The sequence below is a fragment of the Pipistrellus kuhlii genome, unplaced genomic scaffold (genome assembly GCF_014108245.1).
Source record: "Pipistrellus kuhlii isolate mPipKuh1 unplaced genomic scaffold, mPipKuh1.p scaffold_m20_p_12, whole genome shotgun sequence".
NCBI lineage: Eukaryota > Metazoa > Chordata > Mammalia > Chiroptera > Vespertilionidae > Pipistrellus > Pipistrellus kuhlii.
This window is the reverse complement of record NW_023425427.1, coordinates 10938220-10965431: the sequence shown is the minus strand read 5'-3', so window position 1 is coordinate 10965431 and position 27212 is coordinate 10938220. Positions and strand designations below refer to the sequence as shown.

The 27212-nt window shown below is 41.2% G+C and overlaps 1 protein-coding gene across 10 annotated transcripts in view; it reads left to right on the top strand.

Annotated features, from left to right (window-relative positions):
* SLC44A1 (solute carrier family 44 member 1) overlaps positions 1 to 27212 on the top strand; it is a 146481-nt gene that overhangs the window by 107857 nt on the left and 11412 nt on the right. For 3 of the 10 annotated variants that reach the window (XM_036433134.2, XM_045579947.1, XM_036433142.2), the window contains 2 exons: positions 742 to 822; positions 5521 to 6177. In XM_036433134.2, the coding sequence (XP_036289027.1) occupies positions 742 to 822; positions 5521 to 5727 (288 nt within the window). In that variant the 3' untranslated portion in view covers positions 5728 to 6177. Of the gene's footprint in view, positions 1 to 741; positions 1033 to 3781; positions 5411 to 5520; positions 6178 to 20997; positions 21133 to 27212 lie in introns of those variants that run through there. The other 7 variants (XM_036433137.2, XM_036433138.2, XM_036433135.2 and 4 more) reach the window with 7 other exon arrangements.

Genomic DNA, 27212 nt, shown 5'->3' with positions numbered 1-27212 from the left:
TGGCCCATGATCATTGCATCTCTTTTGTCATTATAGCATCTAGGAGGAGCGCTTATTTTTTGTTTTTCAGCCACTGATCAAAGCAGAGCAAAAAATTCAGTTTTTCTCCTTTTAGTTTTGTCTGAAAGATTGAGGAGGGTATTAGGAAGTGCTTTGACAGGAGAGGAGCGTTTTATTGGGCGCCAATCCCATCTCAGATACTCTGACCAAGAGTGCTAATTAATGGTTGCCCCGTTTTCCTGCTTCATGGAGTAATGCCAAGTCCAGGTAGACTTTTCTTAAAGTAGCTGACTTATGATTTGGTAAAAACATTATTCTGTGCTTACAGTATCAGTGCTTTCCTTTACCTTCTAGGCTTGTTTTAAAGAGGAGGCTTATGGAGTAAAATGTTTCTGCTATTCCATTTAACCATGATAGGGAAAAAGTAAAACAACAAGTAAAACAAATTCTCCACATGGGAAAATAGTTTGTTTTCTTTAAGTTAAGTGTCTTCTCTTTGGGCTAGAACCAACATTACCTCTCCTAAGTGAGCTTGTCACAGTGAATGGATGGAAACATACGTTACCTACCAACAGACTGCAGTTCATCCTCACACACTCAGCCACTCCCGTGTCTGCTGCTATTATTGATGGCTATTATTTTAGGGTCTCCCTTGACTCGTAAGTACTGAGTCGAAAATGTGAATGTTCTTCAGAATGCGAAAGGACCTAAGAGTTTCGCCATTCGGTCCCTGTTTTGCAGGAGTTTGTGGAAAACAGTAGGAAAGCAATGAAGGAAGCTGGTAAGGGGGGCGCTGCCGACGCCAGAGAGCTGAAACCGATGGTAGGTGCTGAGGAGGAGGTGGCCGCCCTCCCCGAGTTTCACTTTCACTTCCTCTCCCTCTCTGTCTTCACCGACTGCGCCTCCTCGGGGGAAGCCTTTGCTGTCTGCATCACCCAGGACGTGCTGCTCTTTCTGTTTGTGTGTCTACCCATCACTTGGATGGCAGAATTCTTGTCCCGCCTGAGACCGCCTTCTGGAAAAGTAAGCTGAAAGGAACACAGCATTGTCACAAGGAAGAGCGGTCATGGCAGGGGAGGGCCTAGTCTCCTCCCTAAGGTGAAATTGCTGTTTCCATTTTTTTTTTTTTTTAATTTTCTTTGTAACTGTCAGTGGCTAGTTTCCATTGGACTGAACATTTGGTGGTGCATTCAAATGGACAGTTCAAGTTTTGTCATTCTGGAAGGTGATAAGAGCAGTTCCTTTCAGCTTGCTAAAATCCATACTCTCCATTTTTTATTTTTTTTTTAAATATTAGTTTGTTTATGTGTCTGCCTTTTCCCCTTGGCTGACTTTTTTCTTCTGTTGCCTGGATTATACTTTTCTTTGTTTCTAAAGCTATTTTTCAGTAGCAAACAAGTCTCTTTTCATCAACACCCACATTTTCTACCCAATAAGACAACCTGGTCTTCTCCAACTTCAGCTCAATTGTGAGAAGGATAAGTTACCTCTGGTCAGTGATACAGACATTCTACTGTCATTTGGGGGTCGGGGGGGCGGAATGGGAGAAGGCACCTTAAAGTTAATCATTGTAAGGAGACTCCTAAGCTGAAAGATGTTCTCACCACTGCATAACAACAGATGTCTCTTAGCATATATTGGTCTAATTACTACGTGTTTTACAAATGTGTTGTTCTTAAATAGCATGTTTATTTTAAATATTATATAATTGTCTTAAGCAACTAATTTTAAATAAGCTGCCTTCTAATTGCATATAGTGTCCAAAACTGTGAGGTAAAGTCTCTCTTTTCTTCTTTATACTTTAATAAATGGGTTGATTCATAGTTTTCCAATGTAAGAACTATATAATATAAAACAAGCCCATTTAAGAATGTAAAAGTAAAAAAGGAAATAGGTTCATTTAAGAGGAGTGGAGGAAGATTTTATATATATAAAATAATCACATATTCAATCTAAATAAAAGTCTTAGCAGAATATCTAGATATAAACACTTTTCTCTGAACCCCTTCCAATACCTATTTTGATATGTTCTTAATAGCGTTGATGATTATGAAGCAAAATTTCAATGTTTAGATTCCCAAGGCACAGATCACTCTGATCATAAGTAAAAGAATGTAGCTAGTGGTTATATAGCTCTTACTTTAAAGTGTGCATTAGCCAGAACTAGATTGAATGGGCAAGAGATGCCAGTCAGCAATCCCGCCAGTCAGGTGCCTTGCCTCCCTACCCCTCTCTCTGTACCACTCTTACTTCACGCAGGCCGAAGGGGAGGGCAGTGAAGATTGTGCCAGCCCTATGGTGGCATGGAAAAGTGAGGAAGATTTTTCCACCACTGCTTGCTTGTCCTAATTACTCAGGAAATAAGGTTCCAAGCTTAAGACTTTAAAAGGTGTAGAAAATCTTAAAATGTAAACCATCCTTTCCCCCTCTCCCCCCTCTGTCTTCCCAGTGGTTGAAGTTTCCATTCAATTATTGTGCAGTGATAAGCATTTAAAGAAAGGGAGAAATATTTGGAGGTTTGGGACTAGCTAGATTGACCATGTAATTGATTGGCATGTAGTATTGTATTCTTGAGGGAAAGATAGAAGGGCTGTGGTAGACCAGAATGCAAGTTTACCTAAACCCCTTATTCATAATTAATAATACTAGGTTATGTGGCATTCTACCAGAAGCCGAAAAATGAGAAATGTTTTCCTATAATTGCTTTCAGTTTTAAATTAATGACACTTAACTCAAACAGTGCATTCAAATCTTCATTCAAGTTTTGCTTTTATTTTGTTGTTGTTCATAAGTTCATTGCTTGCAATTAATGGCAAGTCCCCAAATACATCTTTTTACGTGCATTGTTCTTCTGTCGCTTTGGACTTTGTAGTATTTGGTCCCTAAGAATGATGGTTTAAGTGGCGAAAAAAACTCCTCAGGAGAGCAGTGTGAGATGGTGCTCACAGGGTCATTAAAGTCTTATCAGTACCTCTAATTCTTACCTCTTTTCCACGGTTTGCCTGGTAAGAGTCTACCCCATACTACCACCACCATCTTGTATGTATCCCTAAAGAACTAGCTGAGAAATTCCGCCTGAAGTTTGGGGACTGGTACAATTGAGTATACTTCTTTGTATTAGCTTGCTTTAATTGACGTTATTCCCTTAAATGAGAGTTCTCCAATGCTGGCATACCTAGTTCGTCATATTTGTAGAAATGCTACTGTTTGAGTTCACTGTCTACCTCCCTCGTTATGGGTTATTTTAATTTAGGGTTTATTTTTAGCCTATAAAATAATATTCGGAAAAAAATAAGGTTTAAAATCTTCCTTTTGATAAGAGATTATTGAACTGGATGTTTAAGTACTCCAATTTTCCTCTTGGACTTTTTTTTTTTTTTTTTTTTTTTTTGAGAGAGAGAGAGAGAGAGAGGGAGGGAGAGAGAGATTCAGCTAGTGAAGAAAACTTGGAAGGTTTGTGAGGTCTCTCTCTAAATCTTTGGAAATGGTTTTAGGAAAATTTACCAAATGTGAGAGAGAAATTTAAGCAAGAGACATCTGGTGACCTGCAGGAAAGCATCTACAGAGGAAAGGGAGAGGGAAAAGCCGGGCACTCAAGCAGCATAGGCAGAGAGGCTGCAGAGCTCGGAGGTTTCTCAGAACAGCGGCTCGGGGGAGAAGGACTCTCGGCTCCTTTTGCTTTGTTGCTGTTTGTGACCATCGATGCATTTGTACCTTCGTTCATGACCTCCTTCTCACCGTAACTGTCTAAGATGATGCTCTGTGTGACTTTGTTTTCTAGGCATCGGGAGCAAGTTCCGCTTGAACCCAGCCGACCTTTACGGAACCCATTGACATTCCAAACCAATATATACACATAACTGTGTGTGTGTGTGTGGGTGAGTGAGTGTGTGTGGGTGTGTGTATATGCATGTGTGTGTGTGTGTATACATATATGTATACACACACACACACATAATCAGCCAAAATCAGAGAAAAGGAACAGGGATTTAATACCTTTTTTTATGCTTATTTTTGTCGAACATGTACTCCTTTCATACGGGTGGCTTTTACAAGGCAACTGCCGTCATTTAATGTTTTCAATTGTAATTGTCTTAATGGAAATGTTGAGATTCATATCTGATTAACATTTTTAATAACTTAGAGGAGATTTTAACTTTAGTTATTTAAATTAGGTAAGATGATTGTCCCGAATTCTCTGTCTAAAGTTTATTCAGGGGTGATTTCCCTGACAAGTGCATCAAAATCAAGATCTTGTTTTCCCGATGAAGTCCTAGTGGGACCAGACTAGGCGTATGCTTCCCGTGCTTTCCGAGAAATAAGGAATCACTCCAGTTTTCCCCAATCAAAGAAGCCATGTCATTTTACTTTGAGAACCACATAAGAGGACCCCCTGTGAGAAGTTTCATAATCGCTCATGCATTTGTCAGCCAACATTCAAAAGTAACCAACTCCTCAGGTATTTGTAGTTTACCCTAATGCTTCTATAGGAGAGTGGGTAAAAAAGAAAAGGGTAGATGATCTTTCTTATGCAAACTTTTTTCTTATGGTTTGTCTTTTTTTTTTTTTTTTTCACTTTAATAGCACCTTTCACACATTTTGTGCCTAATTTGAGAGGAAGCTGGAGCACCCAATGAGTTAATGTAGCCTCCAAATTTCTGTGAATTGACTTGCAGATTAAGTGATGCTGGGGGCGATAAAGACGGGAGAGAAATACTGAACACAAAGCATTGACCATTCCAGTGGTTTAGGGCTAAATAAGCATTTTATTCAAATGCTGTAAACTTAGAAAACAGAATGGAGGGTGCTCCTCTCCTTGGCAATTCATGAAGCATCCAGAATTCTACAATGTTTAACTGAAGAATTGGTTAATGTTCTGATCTTCAAGTGTTGAACGTTTTTTGTTTGTTTGTTTGTTTGTTTGTTTGGGGCTGGGTTATAAAGTTTTGTTTGTTGGTTGGTTTGTTTGATTTTTCTATTCCTGAAGCTTACCAGATATGAATGGCTAATATTCCATTGTTCTGCTTATTGTAATGGTGAATGCTTTAAGAAAAAAAAAAAGTGTAATTTGCTAAGAATAATCCATGATCTGTTTATGCGATAACTCCTTTTTGTTACAATTTTTTTAAAAAAAGCTATTTTTGTTAATGTAAAGTAAATATTTCAGAGCAAATTTTTTAAACTTATTGCACTAAATACAGGCTCTGTACAGAAAAAGAAAAGCCTCAGCATTTTATCATTCCATGGAAGGAGAATCTTTTGAAAGAAAGCATTATCTCCTACCAGAATTAGACAGTGAATTGGACCGGTATTATGGAAATGCATACAATTAATGTCAGTAGGGATTAATAAGCAGCTGTTTGCTAATGTGCTTCCTTTCAAAGGGTTGGACCTTAAATTGCTGCAAAAGGTAAATTTTATTTTTTCTTTTAAGTATCTGTGTGTTCTTTAGCTAGGCTAAAATTTGCTAAAATGCCTTGGTTTCTTTTCAAAGCTCGTGTAATATTTCTGATTTTTCAGAATATTTGCAATAAGAATCAGAAATTTTATTTAAAAAAAAGAAAACACACAGTTAGGAGCTCCTGTATTGGCAAGATCTGGGAAACCAACATTGTGAAACTCGCTATTTTGAAAACAGTAATTCTCCAGATGTTAACATCTAACATTGACAAACTGTATCATTGTACTATTTTATATCAGCAAAAAGGGATAAATATAATTATGTAACTAACAAAAATTATCCAAATAGGTGAGAGAGCAAATCATCTAAGAAAATTCAGAATACCTTCTGTTTCGTAGCCACATAGATTTGGGACATTAAGGAACATTGGGAGCTAAATTTATGATTGGCAAAAATCTGGAAGATGAGTATCAAAACAGAAGACCTGTGAGGAGCTAGCTATTTCAGGAGGTGTCGCTCCAGAGTGACCTGACGGAAGTCTTGAATTTGGAAATTGGGTTCTGCTCGCTCAGACATCCCGGCATCACGGACCCTTGCCGCTCCCTGTTCCAATTGCTCGCAATCTCAACTATTTGGAAACCGCCAGGAATGCTTTCTAATTATCATTCGCAACTAGCACTGTAATCAGAAAGAAATTTTGTATTTTTGTATAACTCGATTGTGTGCCATTTTATATAACAGGTCCTGTTTTACAAATAAATTCTGTTTTACTAACATTGTGTTTAGAAACTGTGATCTGTGTGGAACCATGAGTTCCAAATTAATTGCCAGGCTATTTCCTCTGAGTAAGTTTTGTGTATGCAGATGTGTATATGTACTCCACAGGCACACGCAAGAGAGACATTTGATGTGTAGAATAACACTTTCATCTGAGCTTCATTCTTGGATTCATTCTAGAAAGCCTCACAGAGGCCTTTTTTTTCCTAAAGCAATATTGAAATGTTTTGAGGTTATGTCTGGATGTTCCCGCTGCTTCCTTCATCCATTGCAAGTCATCCCTCAGCGAGCTATGGGCTGGCTGCCTTGTTGCTCAATCCACTCACTGCCTCCATCTTCTGCCCAAGTGAGAAAAATAAGATGAAAAACAAAATTTATCTGCAAATGGGGTTACCGGAACCATTTTATAGAACATTTGACTTTGTGTTGTGTGTTGTTTTTGTTTTGTTTTTGTCTTTTTCTGTGGTGGATCTTCACAGTTGCACTCCGGACTCATATCTTAAGGTCCTCTTAACTGTCCATGAGGATCCTGGTGGCCGGAGCATCATTATGGTGTTTGCCACCAGATGATTAAGGATCTGATGCACAGTTTGGAGTTTCTAGGCTCCTGCCTCAAAAGTGAACTCTGCTGTAATGTAATATGGAAGGGGGAAGATTACGTTTCCCTATACGTTTAAGGGATCCATCTTCAATGGGAATCTTACCAGTGCTTTTGGTAAACATTAGAAATTCAGGGCATTGCGATTGTATAATCCTTGCATGGGTGAGCAGAGACCACAGCAGGTCGTCGCTTTAAACCACTTAATGCAATGTTTAATGTTTGGGATTAAAGCTTTTAGCCCATCCTATATCATAATCAAGTCCTAAGTCACTGTAATTTAAGTAGCTTAGTAGTGTGCTGGTCCCCAAGCCTGTTCTGTATGGTTGAGGAGGAGGCACCCACTGAGTCTGTTTGAAAAATCATTCTGGGAATAAGTTTTTCCTTTGTAGATATGCTTCTGTATAGTTTTGTGTATTTTTTTTTTTAGGAAAGGGCATTAATCTGCCCATTTTCAATACCACTGACCTTGGTATCCGCCAAGGGATCCTTTGTCTTCCGAGGGCAGTTCCAGGCCTAGCAAGGAGATGCCCCTTCCTTTATCCTGGTCCTGAGTTGCTTTTAACGAGAGGGATGCTTCTCCCACCCCCTTCCTCCAAACAGCTGAGGTTACTGCAGGAACCCAATGTCTGTGAGGCCACATCACTGCCCCTGAGTCTGCAGCCATTTTCAACATAAACCGCACTAGCTAATAAAGGCCATTTCCGGAAATGCCCCCGCCACCTCACCACCCATCCACAAAGTGGATTCTGGGATCAGTTCCACTACCAGAGCTACTAATTACGATGACCTGAACATTATTTTATTTTGGGTCAGAAACCATCTCTGAATTTTGGGAGTTTCCATTGGCCTTAATAGAGCCTTTGAGACGTTACCTTCAGAAGGATCTTGAAGCTCTCACCTCTCAGTGAGTTCTCTACTGCTTTCTGTGCTGCAACTTAAAAAAAAAGAAAGAAAAAAGAAAGAAAGAAAGAAAGAAAGAAAGAAATCCTGAGTCGGGAGGCTTATCAATGCATCTGCCTCAGTTAATTTCTGTATTATTTTCATATATTCCACTTGACAGGAGTGCATTCTAACAGCTTGCCTAAGGTAAAGATGTGGTCTGTGAATACATATTGGAAAATTGCGGGTACCGAAGCAAATGCATAAAGCTGAGATTGGTGTATTAGGTATTCCTAGCACCGACGCCTTTAGCGTTAAGTGCATATCTGTGTGTCTTTGTGCACCACGGATGCGTGTCAGCCCTTTGAGAAGCAGGCCCTATTCAGATACGGTGGCGGCCTTCGGAATTAGCTCATCTCTGTTTATTGGCATCGAGCCCACGTTATGAAAAAGCGACCTTGAGTGTGCCAAGAAAAAAATCTAAAGCTAACAGACATAAAAAAAAAAAAAAAATCAAAAAGCTAAACATGTTGTATACACTTATAAACTTAAAGTAGCATACTTGCCCACATTCAAATTTTGTAAATTTGAGCTGAATTCTTATTCTCTTAAGAGGAAAATTTTAATCCAAGATTTAAATCTTTGAAAATGGATTTCTTACACAAAACTTGAATGCCACGTTTTTAAACTTGAGAATTTCTGTGGAAAATCTTTCTTTTCTGTCTAAATTTTATAGTACTCTTCTTCCTCATCTCTTCTTGAGGATGATGCTCCTATTTGAATATTGCATGGTCAATGATCACTTTTGTAAATTACGTGGGCAGGACTTAACTCGGACATTTTACAAAGGAATTCATTACTAAATGTGTTGAAAAGATAAATTATTAGGGACCCAGATATTAGGCTACTCTATTCAGTTTTGATTCTTGGTTTTATAACTTAAGTGATTTCCTGAGGAGTAAACTCTGCAGACCAGGGAGTTCAGAAGGGTACAGCTTCCAGGTAACCCAGGGTCTAGTCAAGACCCAGCTGAACGTGAAAATATTGTCATTCCCAGAGATTTTGGAAATGTTTCACTTTCCTTTGCTAAAACCTGAATTTCATATTTGGCATTCAGAAGCAGGTTCCTAATCATTTGAGGGGACATGAACCCCTTGAGAAAGAAGCTTAGGAAAGCAACAGACTCGCTCTCAAATGCACGTAGCCCATCTGTGAACATTTGAAATCCTACTAAGAATTTCAGGGCCCTCATACGCCAGCCCCTCTCCACCTCCCCTCTAGTGAGCACAAGTCAAAGGTTTCTCTAACGTTGGTTCGATGGTGTGTTCTGAGATGAGGTCGTGATTACGCCTCCACTGAAGGGCTCTTTAAGATGGCACCCACCAACATCTGATCTGCAATCGTTTTTAAAACTTGAAGTCTTTGACTCAGTGCTAGCTTTGGAAATAGAAACTGAGTGAATAACAAGATGGTCAACACTTAATCTTCAGGCCAGTAAGATTTACTTCCTTGGAGATGTGAGGGTGTATATCTCTGGTAGGGAGGGCAGATTTTTTGGCAAGGTGCCACCTTATTTGCAGTGGACAAGAAAGTCCAAAAGAAATGATAGGAAATCCTTGTAAGTTTCAGATATGAAACAACATACTGTTATCAGTAGATTGATGTGTAAAAATACATTAGTCAGCATGGCTGAGAACAGTCAAAGTTGATAGAGGAGCAAACTCAGAGCAGTCTTAGCAGTTAACAGAGTTTCAGTGCAAAGTTGGCAGAGCAGATGCCAGGGGTAGACATTCAGAAGTTGTTTTTCCCTCTTAAATCAAGGAGGTGTCCCCTGTTTTGGCTTTTCAGTGACTAGAGCAGCCTTGAACCACTGCCAATGGGACTGTCTTTCTTCCCTTCCCCCACCCCCTAACCCCCATCATCCACTCTTCTTCCTGAGGGAGCACATGGATTTCTCCGCATCTGTACCTCACTGTCAGGAAAGGGTGCTGCATCTGCAGGGAAGACCTGCAGAGCCTCTGAAAAAGCAGACATCCTTAAAGGAGTTGAAAGTTCTTTTAAGATTTGGGTCATCACTTATGGTCAGGCATCAAACCTTTACCTACATTTTCAAACTAACTGGCTGGTGAAGGAAAGGGTCAGCTTCCAACACTCTCACGAACCCCCCAAAAAGCTTTAATAAACTGTCCAGGGTAGCAAATGGAGGGACCACAGGTGGAGCTTCCCATATCGGGTGGAAAAGGGCCCCAAGTGCAGTATAAGTCCCTACATCTAACATGTCCTTTTGTGTGTGATTTTTAAAACAATGTCCTGGCCTTCTCATGAATCTGATCCACACATCAGTTAGGAAATTCCTTTGAGATCGTTATTTTTGTAGAAATGTGTATTGAGCTATTCCATGTAAGGAAAAGGAAGCCTGGACAAGAAGAGGAATAAATGGGAACAGGTCTGGGGTGAAGCTACTGCCAGCCTCCTGCAGGCCATTCTACCTGCCACAGGAATGAGAGTCAGAGGTCAGCTTTGGGGGTGGTTTGAGACAGAGACTAAGTCAACTTCCCCTTTTGGACCTGCTTGGTTTTGCTGGTTTTGGTTTTTCAGAGACATCGCATGAGGAAAGTTGCCTTTCTTCTACTCTATTGCCTTCGTTAAGGTTTTCTGATTTCTTCCCTCCTATAAAAGGGTGCTGGAAGCTCCATAATTGAAAAGATGTTTCAACTATACTATCAAAATAGTCTTGACCCCTGACTGCCCTTTAAGTAGACCCTGTATCCAATGAAATAAGGTTCAGTGGTTGTTAGCTGATCTGATTACAGGAGTAAGAAAAACTTTGCCGCCAATAAGCACCAAAGTGGGATGAAAAGTGTGGAAGGTACCTAGAAAAACAACCAAAGACAAAGCATATCTTCCGAAGACCAAAGGTCCAATTTCAAATATTTGTTGGCACAACCTCTCTGAGCTCCTATAGTTTAGAATAGGGCTCTTAGTATAAGGCAGCCATGCTTTTATGATCAGTCAATGCAATAGTGACCTCTCAGGCTCTGAGCCTTCACATCCAGTGTCAGGCCCAGCCCAGCACATGGGATGATGTGAACAGAAAACACACATCGGTGTGTCTCCATTTCTCACTGCTGTGAATCTGGCATGAGAAGTATGTTGTGGTGCTGCATACTTCTCCCTCTGAGACCCTTTGGGTCTCCCCCCATCCCCATGTGCATTCTATTTCATGGTGTCAAAACGAATTTTGTATCACATCCTGTCTTAGTCCATTACGAACTGAAGGATCACAGTGAAGCCTTCCATGAATTCTGTAGTTCAGGATCTGTGACCTTGGCATTATTTAGGGTTTTTCCTTGTTGCAATGTTTTCAGGTGGGGAAACTAACAAGTAGGTGCTTGAACATGCCCCACAGACGCAGCTGTAGCCCTAGTATTTGTGACTTGTCATCATTGACACAGTGCAGACTTTACAAGACAGAGCCTCATGCTCTCAGAGGACTTTAAAAATATGTACATTGAGCAGTTAACTTTCTGGGGTTATCCATATCTTGCTGGGAAAATCAACTTCCAAGAGCTCTGAATGGGATGGAGTTCCATCTGGCTTCAGAGCGCAATGAGCCTATATGAAATGGAGCTTTGAAATGTCTTTCTTGTGCAGAAATATGAACTAGAGGGGAAAAGTGCTGATCTAATGCTAAGTTTTCTCTGTGTACTGACTCAGTTGCCAGAATTATAATGAAAACTGTATTTTATTCTAACAACTGTACAGAATTTTTTTATGTAATAAATAAAATTTTGTAGGAAAGAGTGTCATTGTTTACTGTGTTGCAACACTTTCCCATGCCCAAGATGGTGATTAATAGTGTAGGGGAGGAAAACAATTTTCCACTTGCCCTTCTGAGTTCTTAGCTGAGACGTCTGTAATCAAAGACAGATTAATGAGAGAAAAACACACAGGAATTTATTAACATGAATGTCATGTATACATGGGAGGTGCCGAGGGGAAAGTAGGTAACTCCTGGAGGTGGCTTAGAATTCAAGTTTAAATACCGTCTTTATAGGGGAGGGGGAGAATAAATGATCTTTAGGGAAGATGATGAGCCCTTAGAAGAATGAATGGGAGGTATGATTGTGAGAAGGTTTGTTCCGGTGCGGCCTCAACCTCTAGCCTCCTCTCCTGTGATAAGAATCAGTCTTCCCTGGCAGATGAAACTCCCAAGAAAGGGATTGATGACTATTGGGTTCCTTTTAGGGGACTGTCATTAGGCAAGTAAAGAGAGTTCAGAGAAAACCTCGCCCTGCATGTGACTACAGCTCAAAATAATCATTTTTTTGAGGCGGCATATCCCGCTCTCCTACAGTCGTATTTTGGGGGTGGCATATTCTGCTACTCTTCAATAGAAAGTAATCCTGAATAACATCTTGGCTTCAAATTTAGTCACTCGGGCCCTAGCCAGTTTGGCCCGGTTCGATTCTGACCAAGGGCTCATATCTAGGTTGTGGGATCAATCCCCACTAGGGGGCGTGCAGGGGGCAGCCAATCAATGATTCTCTTTCATCATTGATGTTTCTATCTCTTCCTCTCTGGAAAAAAAAAAAAAAAAAAAAAAAAAAATATATATATATATATATATATATATATATATATATATATTTTTTTTTTTTTTTTTTTTTTAATTTTAGTCACTCGACTGCAAGGGTACCCTGGAATTTCCCAGCTATATTCCTTTCTAGCGTCTCAGTGTGGCCTAGGGTCCTTGAAGTATGAAATATAAATGTACTGAAAACTAATTTCTGAAGTACAAAGTTCACCCACTGCCGGGCCAGACTTCCTAGCTGGAGTCTGAGTCACTCTGTGAATGCTAAGGTTGCAACTGAATTCAGTCTTCAGGCACAGTAGGAAAGCTTATTAGATAAGGTTTACCATGGAAAACACTCCTGCTGGTGCAGTGGCCTGCACATAAATTGAAGCTTGGATATGTGCTAAGTTAGTGAAACTTCGGTAGGCCATAATTTAGGCAGTAATTGTATCCCATTAAAGTTTGGGGGGAATTAAATTTAATCTATTTTCAGTGATATTGGGGACTAAAGAAGGGGTATTTTTGGCAATACCAATAAATCTCTCCTGAGTTGTTTTATAATTTGGGGTTTTTCTTGCTGTACAGAATGCTTTTTTTATTTTTTAAAAATGTTTAATGATTTTTTTTTTAATTTAGAGAGAGCAGAAGATAGAGGGAGAAAGAAAAACATTCATGTGAGAGTGGAACATCAATCAGCTGCCTCCTGCATGGGGCTCGAGCCCACATCCCTGGGCGTGTGTCCTGACCAGGAATTGAACCGGCAACCTTTTGGTGCATGGGAAGATGCCCCACCAGTTGAGCCACACCAGCCTGGGCCAGAGTGCTTTTTATTAGCAAATATGAGTATTGCCCTGATCATAGCCCTGGATGTGTATCTATACTATCTTGCCAAAAGAAGTTGTTATAGAATATTTGTGAGGTGTCCTCAAAAGCAGAAGTGTTTGAGATAATGAAAAATATTAACTAGTCTGGACTGTTCATTCTTTCTTGGGGGGCTCATTCTGCTACCGAGGTGCACAATTTATAGTTATACAGACCAACTAGTGATGCAAGAGCTTGTAGAAAAACCTCACATCTCCTAAAGTACCCAGAATTTGTTTCTGTCTTTTTGGCTATGGAAACTATATTCAACCTCAAATTTACAAAGAAAAATATAGAGGGTTTTTTTTATTTTTGTTTTGTGTTTTTTTTTTACAAAGAATACTGTTTGTGACTTCTAGGTTTAGATATCATTATAATTGACATTTGAGCTTGTTCAAATTGTTCTATAGCTCAAACCTCTTACAGGTGTTGAAAGGTTCAGAAAGAAGCCAACATCCTATGAGACTATTTGGCCTTATATCTTTGATCATGTTTGCTGTGGGACTAACCTACAAGACCATGCCTCTTCACATTATTATTTTTGTTGTTGTTATGGCAAGTAGCAGTGTAAATAAAAAATGCTTTGTGCCTTTAATTTGACACTGTGCATTTATTGTCCAAATTCTGCGAAAAATATCTTGCAGGTGCACCTAGCTTAAATTTAGGATTCCAGAAAATGCAAAGCTCAGCTATTAGGCCATTTCACGGGCTTATCAGCAGTTTCAGCAGAAGTCTTAAAGCTCTCTAGGTAGTCATAAGCTCCCCGGCTAGGTATGTCAGACTAGAGAGACAACAGTAAGGTTTGCCTTCAAGGCAAAATAAAAGAGCTTTCAGCCATCCAAACTCATCCTATAACCTTACACAGGATATTAGGGGCATGTGTTTGGTCTACTCTCTCCATCAGTTGGAAAGGATTTTTCCAGTTTATCACAAAGTTAAACAATTGTAACACAAAAATAAAAATGGAATTACATAAAAAGGCAAGTGAAAATTGAGAAAAGGAGATTAACTGTATAAGACACCCTAGGCTGAGTGTAAGACTGCACTCTACCTTTTCTGTCAGTCCTGCAAAGGGGAACCCATAGTTTTATGTCTAATAAAAAGCATTGAGTATAACTTCAACAGGAGGGACTGGGGAGGCATTAAAAATGATGTAAGTAATATGTAATGACTTGGAATAATGTCTACAATATAATCAAAGAAAAATGGGATGAAGCAGTTTTATAGCATGATCTCATTTATATAAAATCAATATCTGGATACATTTTTAAATGATAAAAGGTATCATAGACGTACTCCTAACTAACCAATTCTGTAGGCACTGGTAGCTGATGGGTCAATTGAAAAAGTTGGTGAAGGGAGAAAATCATTATACATGAAACATTTTTTAAAGTTCAAGTAGCTATTCATTGGCCCGTCTTCGTCGTGGGTGCAGTTCTTTTGCTGTGGCTCTTTGGCTCCTCGGAAGCCTGTTGTCTTTTTTGCACTCACCACACCAATAATGCAATTACCCTGTGTAATAATGGGAGATACTGATTTCTTTAAAAGGGAACAAGAATTTAGAAATGCTTATGAAGCCAGATGAGTAGAGACTTCCAGATTCTTATAATTTCTTTCCAACGTGTATAGTTCTCATGCATAAATAATTTGAGACTGGTATTTTTAGGGTCAATAGAGTCTTTCTGAAGCATTCAACTTAGTTTTCATAGAAATTACTCTCTTCATATTCATTTTTTAGCTATATACATAATATTGAAATGAGAATTTAACAACTTCACCTGGCGTGCTGTGTTGGAATAAACGCACCTGATTCCTGCTTAGCACAGTCCACTGATGCTGAGAACAGTATATGGGTCCCTGTGCATAGGCCCGCCTACTGTTGGCATCAGCCAGTACATTCCACAGAGGACTGGCTGGAGGATGTCAGCTCATCTGGCCTGGCAAGATGGTTAAGGGCAAGCCTCTGAGAAAACCACCCTTTTCCATCACCATAAGAATTGTGATTATCTCTGTATTATGCGGGTATGAATAGTTTAAATGTTTTGCTTCTCTGTATGTTTAAAATATTCCCATGTAGGTTTATAATATGAAAAAAATAGAGTTACATTAGGAGAAAATAGCCAGGTATGTATAATAAAATGACAGTAACTAAACCTGAGTGATCATGGGACGATGGGGTAGCAGAGAGTGTTCCCAAAAGAAATTACGTTACGTATTTATGTGGGTAACATAAAAAGTTAAGAATACACCTCAAATGAATAAGAAAAGAATCCATGTAATAAATGGTGCTTAGGATGATTAGCTTTCAGATTAAAAAACAAATCTAAGTCAAATCCAAATGGATTAAGGCATTTTCTTTTAATTAGACAGGGAAAGGTCAGGGGAAGGAGTGAGGAGGACTTACTAAATTCAGAAGGATTAGAAAAACATAATAGAAACAATAGGCTGCTGGGAGATGGTCAGATCCACATCTCACATTTCCTGGAAAGTGTGATGCGTGAGGCCCATTTCAGATGCACTTCTATGGCAGTGAGCTAATCATGTGCACTTTCATTCAACAAGCATTTTCCGAGACCACCTCTGGTCAACCAGATTTATATTCTGGGAACGCCAGGTACAAATATTCACTCCCTGATCTTCAGTGGCTCACAACCTAATGAGGTGATAGAGCCGTGAGGGCTGTGATCAGTACAGAGTGCTTTGGAAGCACACAGGAAGGTGTTAGGGTCAGTGGGAGAAGCTTAGTCTTGAAGGATGAGCAGATTTAGCCAGATGATACAAGGTGGGGGAGCCGGGAGAGGGGAGAAGGTTTCACCCAGAGGAATGGCATGGGCAATCATCACAACATGAGGAAACACCAGTGGTTCGGGATGCCCAGAGCCAAGAATACGTGGATGTGCAGCAAAGGGTGACCCTGGAGAGGATACAGAAATCTGGCAGGTGCATTCAGACCTAAACTAAGAGGTGCTGGGTGCATGTGATGGGATTGGAGAAGAAGCCTAAGAGAGGAAGGCTTGGGAGAGAGAAGGACAGGGGAAGAGGAAGATTTCAGTGTGACATCTACTGGCCTGATGACTGATTGGATTGGGAGAGGAGGAAAGACATCATGGAGGCCTGCACTCAGCATGACGTGTGCCACTTCATTCAAAGACCAGGGCATGCGCCAGATGCTCAAACTCATCCAGGCTCTGATTCTCGAGTGCACTGAATATTGGAAATAGTTACCTTTCTTCTCAATGTTGCGTGATGCAAATCATCTGTAATGATAAGGAGTCCTTTGGAGAAGAGTTTGAGGGTCTGAAAATATTTCTCTGTGCCAACAAAACATTTTTCCAACCCCTGATGAATCAAATCTACATAATTTTTCATTTAAGAGACCCCAGTCTAACAATGGCGCGGACAGCTTAGGTAACCAAACACAAAGTTTTCCCCAATGGCTCAATCTGCTTTTCTACGTTGTCACCTTAACATCTATGAGCTTTCAAGCTAACAATAAACATGCTATGTATTTTTAGTGTGTGTATATTTATATGTTCCAAGTTTTTCCAACAGGTTTATCTATGCTAATAAAAGGGTTATATGCAAATTGGTCAGGATGCCCTCACAGTAATGACAGAACAGCAGGCTGCGTGGGGCAACAAGGCCGACAGGGGGGGCAGTGAGAGGTGACCAGGCTGGCAGGGGAGCAGTGAGGAGCAACCAGGCCAGCGAAGGGGAGGGGCAGGAAAGAAGGCAGTTATGATGACCAGGTCGGTAGGGGGGCCAGTTAGGGTGACCAGGCCAGCAGGGGAGGGCAGTTGGGGGCAACCAGGCGGGGGGGGGGGGGCAGTTGGGATCAACCAGGCTAGCAGGCAGAGGCAGTTAGGGGTGATCAGGCTGGCAGGAGAGCAGTTAGGGGTGATCAGGCAGGCAGTCAGGAAAGCAGTTAGGAGCCAGCCATCCCAGATTGTGAGGGGGATGTCCTGGATTGAAGAGGGTGCAAGCTAGGCTGAGGGGACCCCTGTCTCCTGTGAATGAATTTCATACACTGGGCCTCTAGTAGATAATAAGATTATCAAAATAAAAAATAGAAAAGCAAAGACATAAACAGGAAGAAACAAATATGCTAGATACTGTACAATGACACATTAATACTTTAAGCTTCCTAGCAACTTGAAAAAAAAGGAAAACACCAATGTTTATAGAACTTTCTTATTTGATGGAAGAAGGTATATGCATTCTTTAAGTTACTATGAAAGCACAAATAATTTTCATATGGCTCTCAAATTGGGGTTTGGGGGTGCTGAGCTGGTGGAGTCCAAGCATGTAACTTCCTTTTCTTTCTTTCTTCCTTTCTTCCTTCCTTCCTTCCTTCCTTCCTTCCTTCCTTCCAACTTCCTGATATGATTATTAACTGAATTGGTTTATTCAGATCTACTGCTATTAGTGCTTGTAAGTTACATTTTAAGTATAAATAAAATAGAAAGGCTGTCTTCATTTATTCCAAAGACATGTACCAAGTCCTGTGTTGACTAAAGATACAGAAATGAGAGAGCCAGTCTTTGCCTTCCAATACCCTACAGTCTGTTTAGGAGGCAAAGGGGTAAGCAGATGATCGTGCCAGGTAATATAACGTACCAGCTGCTCTAACAGTTAACTCAGGAGCAGCCTGAAGACCACCTGCAGGTGGGAGGGGCAGGGACACAGAGATGTGGTAAGAAGCAGAAGCCTCTTGGGAACAGCATGTGTCTGAATCTGTCCTAGAGATATGATATTGGAGAAGTCAACAGGGATGAGAACTGGAGGGTCTGTAGCCATACTAAGGGACTTGCTTTTATGCCGAAGAAAATGGGGACTCACTGAAGAATTTTAGGAGAAAAAAATTACTATGACAGCAGTGGGAGGAGCTTTCTCAACCAGATAGAGATGTTTATGAAAAACCCACAGCCTACATCATACTCAATGGCAAGATTTCCCCCTAAGAGCAGTAATAAGACAATGCCTACTCTTGTCATTCCTAGTCAACACTGCACCGAAGGTTCTAGCCAGGGCTAGAAAAAGAAATGAAAGGCACCTAAATTAGAAAGGAAGATGTAAAATTATATTTCTTCTCAGATGGCATTACCTTATATATATTTTTTAAAAATCACAAATCATTCACATATACGATTAGACTTAAAAGAATTAAACGTTGCCGAAACCGGTTTGGCTCAGTGGATAGAGTGCTAGTCTGCAGACTGAAAGGTCCCAGGTTCGATTCCGGTCAAGGACATGTACATTGGCTGTGGGCACATCCCTGGTCGGGGATGTGCAGGAGGCAGCTAGTTGATGTCTCTCTCCCATTGATGTTTCTAGCTCTCTATCCCTCTCCCTTCCTCTCTATAAAAAATCAATAAAATATAAAAAAAAAATTAAGTGTTGTTGTGGAATTACAAGATCAACCCAGGAAAATCAGTTTTATTGCTATGTGCTAGCACCTTTTCATGATTCTTCTCTGAAGCAACAATTAATGTGGTTTTTGCCTAACAGTGATTTTCTTTTTTCTTTTTTTTAATATATTTTATTGATTTTGTACAGAAAGGAAGGGAGAGAGATAGAGAGTTAAAAACATCGATGCGAGATAGACATCGATCAGCTGCCTCTTGCATACCCCCTACTGGGGATATGCCTGCAACCAAGGTACATGCCCTTGACTGGAATCGAACCCGGGACCTTTCAGTCCCCAAGCCAACGCTCTATCCATTGAGCCAAACTGGTCTTGGCAACAGTGATTTTCTGATACCATCCTTCCTGCTGCATTTAGTAGTTGGTCTTCTATTGTAAGGAGGACTTTTCCCTTCTCTCCCACTTACTTATTTATTCCTTGAACTATGGATTATTTTTCCCCTGTTAGTTATCATCATTATTTTTTATGCCCAAGTTGTCTCAGATTTGGCCAATAAGAGCCCATTCATGCTGGCTCCTGTGGACTTTTGACCCATCTCCGTGGTTCTCTGAGTGCTTTCTTGTTCGCTGACACAAACCAGGATGTAGCAGGCTCATCTCAGGCTTCTCGATCTTCAAGGAACCCAGGTTCCTTTTCATGGAAATCCATATTTAGAAATCAAGATCTGGGCACTGAATGGACGCATCATGTAGCTATTATTGAAAATATAGAAAACTGGCTTTCTACCTACTGCCACTTTGGAATGCTATTTTTGTTGTTTAATTGGAAAGACAGTATGGAAATATTTTTAAAAAGTTAACACCCCTTGCCCACATCTTGTGCCAAATCTGTTTTTATCTGAACTTTCCTTCAGTTCTGTGTTGGAATATATATATATACTTCATATATGCGCAACCATATGTCAGCTACTTATGTCTTCCTTTTCTTTACTTACGTTAAACCCTAAATATGTCTTTGTGCTGCTACAAAGAAAAGCTCAATCCCTCTCCTCTCAAATGGCCACCCATTGTTCCATTGAACGGCCGAGCCCAGCACACTGATGTGGGCATGTGGTGGCTTTTAGGTTTTAGCAGTTAAGAGATAGCCCTGAAAATCTAGCATCTCTGTTTTTGCTTCAGTTGATTTGTCCCTTTGGATAAATCCCCAGGAGTCAGCAAGGATTTTTTTTTTTTTTTTTTTTTTTTTTTAAGAATAACAGTTTATTTTTCCTCCCTGTGTTTTGTACCTTTAATCTCTCACATTTCTTTCTCCTTCACGGGCGCCTGGAGCTCTAACAGTGGGCTGGCAGGTCACTGGCCATCGTCAGAGTAATAAGGCAAGGAGCACCCACCAGGAGCCAGACTCGAGGCGACATGGTGTATAAGTGTGTCCTGTGCATGCATGTGCAGCCATGTTTCACCCGTCACAACAAATGCACAAAGTAGGTCTTATCTGAGGAAACTGAGAGACCAAGAAGTTGCCTTTGACCAGTGGCAAATGGCAGATCCAGAACCCGTCCTGAATTCTTTCTTGCTCCAAAGCCCTTGACCTTTCCTACACCAAGCACTGCTCTGCCATGGTGTTTGCTGGGCTGCCTTTTTGCTCCCTCATTCAGGCCAGACCTCCCATTCTTCTCAGCATAGCCTGGTGCTGGGACCTGACCCTGTTTATCCACATTACAAAGGACAAGGCTTGCCCTAATCAGTTTGGCTCAATGGATAGAGCATCGGCCTGCAGACTGAAAGGTCCCGGTTTCAATCCCAGTCAGGGGCATGTACCTTAGATGCAGGCACATCCCCAGTTGGAGGTGTGCAAGAGGCAGCTGATCAATGTTTCTCTTCTCTCTATTCCTCTCTGTAAAATATCAATAAAATATATTTAAACAAACAAACAAAACAACAACAACAACAACAAAAAAAACAAAGGACAAGGCTCTTAGGAGCTAAGCAGAACTGAGAAGAAACATGAGTGGAATAGTCACTAATTGAAGGACAAAGCCTCAGGCTTGCTAATTAATTTCACCCCAAGGGAGGACTGCAGTCAAGAGGCAGGCTCCAGATGTGAGTAACAAAAACATCCCAAAATAACAGCCGCCAAAATAAGACAAAGGTTTCTGTCTCTCACACATGGCCCAAAGGCAATGCATTAGAGTGACTCATTAGGAGCATGAGCTCCCAAGCCAGCACATCTGCATCCCCCCGGAGCTGTATGCCTTGGGCTCCAGCCTCAATAGGCCTCTTTGCCCACAATGTAATAGAGTCATAGTTGGAGTCATACTCCAACCTCGGAGAGTATTTTTTGTGATGATTACATTATTACATATAAAGCACATAAGGCAGTGCCTGGCACATAGGAAGTGCTCAGTAAACATTAACTCATTATTGTTGGTCTTTTGCCTTAGTCCTGGACAATTGAATATGTTTACCATTGATATGGATTTTTAAAAAATAAAATTTGTGGCCAAGACTGAAGTTGTCTCTCAGTATCCATTTTCTCAGTCTTTGATGGTCAGTCTCCCGATTTGTAAATGGACGTCCACTCATCCTGAACAAAGACTGCATTTCTCAGCCCCCTTGCAGTGGGATGTAAGTAGAAATGACATGTAACTACCAGGATGTGTCTTTAAAGGGAAGAGCCAGTGTCCCTTTCTTCTTCCCTGCCGGCTGGAATTTGGATGTGATGGGCAGAGGTCCGGTAGCCATCCTGGACAGCAAGGTGACCTTGAGATTTGAAGACATGCATGATGGAGCAGCAATATAAAAGGTACCTGGACCCCAGACACCTTGTCAACTCTGGGCTGAGACCCTCCAGACTTGTTAAAATCAAACCTCTGTCTTATGCTGGCAAATGCTTTTTTTTTTTTTTTTTTTTTTTTTTTTTTTTCATTTCAGCTGAACACAATCCTAACCGCTACCAAAGATATATTTTCAGGTGACTTGTAGCTAAAATAAATAAATAAATAAATAAATAAATAAATAAATAAATAAATAAATAAAAACTAGCTGTCCATAGTTCTTTGGGTAACAAAGAAAGTTTGGAAGCAATGGACTAACTCGGACAGCATGGAGTTTAAGGTAAAGTGCTTCCCTGGATCTATCAAGCCAGCCTTCAGTGGCCAAATGAGCTTCCTGTGGCCTGGGGTCTTGTGCTGGGTGCTTATAAAGAAAGTGGCAGAGTGGTGTCTGACCCAGGGTGGGCATTCAGTGATGTGTGTCAGCCAAGTACCCAGCTAAAATGCCTACATTCCCATATTATTATTATTATTATTATTATTCTTTTTTAAATATATTTTATTGATTTTTTACAGAGAGGAAGGGAGAGGTATAGAGAGCTAGAAACATCGATGAGAGAGAAACATCGACCTGCTGCCTCCTGCACCCCGCCCCCCCACTGGGGATGTGCCCGCAATCAATGCACATGCCCTTAACCGGAATCAAACCTGGGACCCTTCAGTCCACAGACCGATGCTCTATCCACTGAGCCAAACTGGTTTTGGCTTCTTCTTCTTCATATATATATGTGTGTGTGTATATGTGTGTATATATATATATATATATATTATATATATATATATATATATATATAATTTCAGACAGGGGAGGAGAGGGAGAAGGAAATAGGAACATCCATGATGAGAGAGAATCACTGATCAGCTGCAACCTGCATGCCCCACACTGGGGAACGATTCTACAACCTAGGTATGTACCCTGACCAGGAATCAAACCGTGACATCTTGGTTCATAGGTCAATGCTCAACCACTGAGCCACTTCAGGTGGGCTTCCCATACTTCTTGAAGGCTGAGGTGGCCCTTTGACACAATTCTGTCAGCAAGACAGCACTGACATAGCCTGGGGAGTTCCAAAAAGGTTTTTCCTCCAGATAGAGGTGCTGCCCATCCTCCTGGCTTTCCCCTCCTTCAGCCTGTCTGGAATACAGATGTGATGCCCAGGGGGGCAGCAGTCATCTCATAAACAGGAACAGAAGCCACACACAAACGATAGTAGAACAAAAAGATGGAAGAAGCTTGGTTCCTGGAAGCCCTCCCTGCACAGTTTCTCTCACCTGAGCTTGCTGTCTTCTCGGTTTCTTCTTCTGTAAGAAGCATTAGTCCTTCTCTGTGTAGGGCACTGGGACAGGTTTCTTGTCAATGAAGCTGAGATACAGTCCTAACCCAGGGGCGATGCTTTCTTGTGAAGCCACTGCCTTTTCCTGCTTAGCAGACAGGATGTAAGGAAGAACTTCCTAGAAACAGGAACAGGCCCTAGCCGATTTGGCTCAGTAGATAGTGTGTGGGCCCGTGGACTGAAGGGCCCCGGGTTTGATTCTGGTCAGGGCACATGCCTGGGGTTACAGGCTGGATTCCCAGTAGGGGGGTATGTAGGAGGCAGCCGATCAATGATTCTCTTTCATCATTGATGTTTCTATCTCTCCCTCTTCCTTCCTCTCTGAAATAAATTATATATATGTAAGATAATTGGATCAGTCCCAAGATGCACCGAGCTCCAGGGGAAGGAGGAATTCCCTGACCCCCGAGGAATGCACGCAGAGGGCTGTGGGGCACTTAGCAGCTGGGATGTTGTAAAGCAGCATTGAGTGTGGAGTCTAAGGTTAGAGTCAATGACCTTTAAGCTTCGTTTTAGAACAAAAACTTTTCCAATGGTCAGACATTTAAAAAAAAAATAGATGGACTAAGCTTGGGTCACTGAACAGCGGTAGTCTGGAGTGGAATAGGCTATTTTCATTGCAGTTTCTAAGAAAGCCCTCAGCCATAGCATAGCAATATTGGGTTTCTGATGGAACTTCAGTTTATGTTTTGCCTGTAGTAATGTAATTTATCCCTCTTTTTCTACTACTAGGACTTTAATTTATCTTGAATTTATAAAGTTAACATGGCAGGGAGACTTACTACTCAAATACTAATGGATTTATTATTTTGTCTGTGTTTTAAAACCATGGTGTATTATTTTTTTGTCTGTGTTTTTGAAACTGATTCTCGGTAACACAATTGCTTTCCAGCTATCTGAGGGAATGTTTACACCCTCTAAGCTAACCATAAGGGATCAGCTTATTGGCAGAATTTCTGTAAACCTGTGAGTGTTCTTTAAGAAGAAATGGGGCTCTTTGCCTCTCACAATGGAAGCCAGGTTCTCTGATGGAGTGAACGTAAGGAAGGATAGGTTAAGTGCTTACCTCTGTGTTGATCCCTTGATGGCGCTCTCACGCCTGAGACTGACAGGAGGGTGAGTTGTACAACTTTGCAAAGCTACCCAATGGACTGGCAAGCTGTAAAGGCTCAATAGGTGTTTGGTGAATGAAGGAACAAATGAGTCCCTTTCCATCTGACTGTCTCTCCAATGATATTGTACAGTCCGTGTGGGTGCGATCAGTGTTTCTCAAAGTGCATCACGAAGGGAGGATAAGAAGGTGGTGCTTGCCCTGGCCAGTTTGGCTCAATGGATAGAGTGTCAGCCTGTGGACTGAAGGGTTCCAGGTTCGATTCTGGCCAAGGGCACATGCCTGGGTTGTAGGCTCCATCCCTGGTGGGGGGCGTGCAGAAGGCAGCCCATCAATGATTCTCTCTCATCATTGATGTTTCTCTCTCTCCCTCTTCCTTCCTCTCTGAAATCAATAATGAAAAGAAAAAGGAAAAAAAAATATATATATATATACACATATATATAATACACACACACACACACACACACACACACATATATATATATGTATATTAAAGTTGGTGCTTATAATGAAAATTACTCAGGGCCCATCCAGACCTACTGACTCAGAATATCTCCGGGATCTGCATTTGAACATCCCTGACCCCCCAAAATGATGATTCTCCTGTATAATAAACTTTGAAGACCACAGCGTGTATGCTGGATGTTCTAGTTGAAGCTTCCTCAGAGGGACGGGACCTTCAGATGCAGCCGCATTCCAGCTGGAGCAGGATTTGGGATGTTCATCCTTGAGAGGGCAGCGGTAACAAACTTGCTTATCTCTGATGACACCTACTGGTGGAGAATAGCAATTGGCAAATGCTCAACCCCTCAACCTACAAAGGTGTTCTTTCTTATGGATCCTATGGTATTGAGGGTGCTGCATTTTAGTATGAACTCCAACGGTAATATTTTCCATACCTAACACCCCAGGAAGCTGTGGGACACCTGCTTTGATATCTGTATTCTCTTTTCACTCACTGCAGGTAGAATCAATATATCCTTGAAGGATATTGTCCTTCAATTATCATGCATGTTTCTTAGAATTCGTGCTCCTAGTTCACACTCGGTTCGCAACATTACCAACTTTTAGATGACCTCTGAAAGGATTTCCTGAACCCTTCCACTGGGGAACTTATTCTTTGGGGTTGTTTTAGGGAAATAATGAGGCGCTAACTTTTGTCTCTCGTGTAGGACTCCGGGCAAAATAACGAAACATGTTTCATATCTTAGAGCAATTGGCTCTTTTCCTTGAGTCAATTAGTCCTATAGGCCAGCCCTCCTCTCAGGTAGCTAGCTCACAGTTCAGGAAGGAAGAGGGGCAGGTGTGTATAAGTCGCAGAAGCAGTGGGGGTCGGGGGAGGGGAGGTGAAGAGTCTTCCAGTCTACCCAGACATTGCCAGATCACAAGTTCCCAGAAGAGAGACTGCTATGTGCTAAGATACAGAGGTGCAAAGTGACACTTGGGGTGTCTGCGCTTACAAAGTGACATCCAAATACTTTGTTCCTGCCACGTGTGACGCTGGAAGTGACAGGAGAGGGGGCCAAGCAGTCAGGCTGGACCTCACCTCCTTGCCAAGGTTGAATTTTATCCCACAGGTAGTGAGCGTCGCCTGAAGAGTGTGAGTAAACCTAAGGCTTGCTTTCTATCAGGTTGTTTATTCTGTTGGAATATCAACTCACAAAGTATAGCACCTCCTTTTTCATCTGATGGTGGTCAAACCTGAGTCCAAATTCCTGATTAAGGTTATATCTGTGGGAGACATCTGTAATACTATCAATGATAAAACAAAATGTTAAAAAATATATTGTATCTAGTAGTTGAGAATTTCATGCAGATTTAACACCAAAAGTCTCAGCTGATTTGGAAAGTCTCTTGATCCTGGTGATTAGATTTGGCCTGTGCACTGTAACAGGAGATGCTTATGTATAATAGGTATCTGTAGGTACAATATCTGGCAGAGCTGAAGCTCTGTGCCTTTTATTTCTGAGATTTTTTATTTATTTATTTTTTTTTTGTGGAGTGGTAATATTGGCCAGCCACTGACACCTTTAATTTGAAAGTTTGAATTGTCAAATATGTCTAAAGTGCTCTCTCACAGCTAATCAATAGCAGCATTTGTTTTGTTTATAAAGCCTTAGGAAATATTCAGGCAGGAGCTGGAAAAGTCACAATAAAAAGTAAAGCATGATCTAGATATATTATTTTTAATCACCCAAGAGAAACACTTGCATGAATTAGTTTATATAAACACTTGCATATATTAGTTTCTGCGCTGTCTCCATCTCTGTCCTAACAGGGTTCTCCCCTAACCCCCAGCACTGCCCATCACAGTCACCAGGAAAATCCCACAAGTGTCCTTATTAGGCCCAAAAGCTGAGCACTGGTTCGTATTCAGTGCCTGGGGCAGGAAATAAATCAATTCATTATTTGGTGCATAATTTTTCACCTTTAAAAATAATAAATGATAATGTGTGTATATATATTTAAATAATAAGTGATAATGGCTATATTTCCATGTTGCTTTTCACAATGGGGAGAAATGCTCACCTTACGATGATGCTACACAATCAAGACCGTCCTTCATGAGATAAGGACAAGCAGAATCTGTCTGTTATCAGAGGGGAGCATGCCTTCTCTCCCCCGCTGCTAGTGGGAGTGGGGTCCCATGGGTGCCGCTGGAATAAACATTTCCGGAGGTCACTACAGGAGGATGAGATATAGTAGGAAGCTTTATTTTTGTGGAATCTCACCTCTGGGTTTCCAACGTCCCATTTCCCTCAGTCATAGAAAAAATGTGGCTGGGGGTTCAGCAGAGCTAAACTCAGAGCCATGCCCAGAGTTTCCTTTCCATGTTGTAGCCGGGTTCAGTTCGGCATCACGCTAGCTGCAATCCCATTAGTCCATTGCGTGTTGGGTCCACATGATGGTGGGCCATACGGACAAATGCAAGAGAGCCAAAAGAGAGCCAAATGTGTGACTGACAGGCAAATAGCTTCCCTGTGTCACTCCACTTTTCTGGGTATGCATCTGTTTTCTCTACTGGCCCCCCCATCTTCTCCCCACCGCCCCCAGTGTTTTTCAGAGAATATGCCTCTGATGTCTGGCCTTCCCTTTGCTCCCTTCCTGTTATTAATAACTAGTTAGTTACAGTGGTATCATCCCCATCCCTTTCTGCTTGGTTTGCAGCCACACTCTGCTTACATGCTTGGCATGGTCTAGGGCCATGATTGGCAAACAGCGGCTTGCGAGCCACATGTGGCTCTTTAGACCCTTGAGTGTGGCTCTTCCACAAAATATCACGGCCTAAGTGAGTCTATTTTGAAGAAGTGGCATTAGAAGAAGTTTAAGTTTTAAAAAATTGGCTCTCAAAAGAAATTTCAATCGTCCTGTTGATATTTGGCTCTGTTGACTAATGAGTTTGCCGACCACTGGGCTAGTGGGGAAAGCGTGGGATTTGGAGCAACTGGTTCCTTTTGATGGGCTTGTATTTGA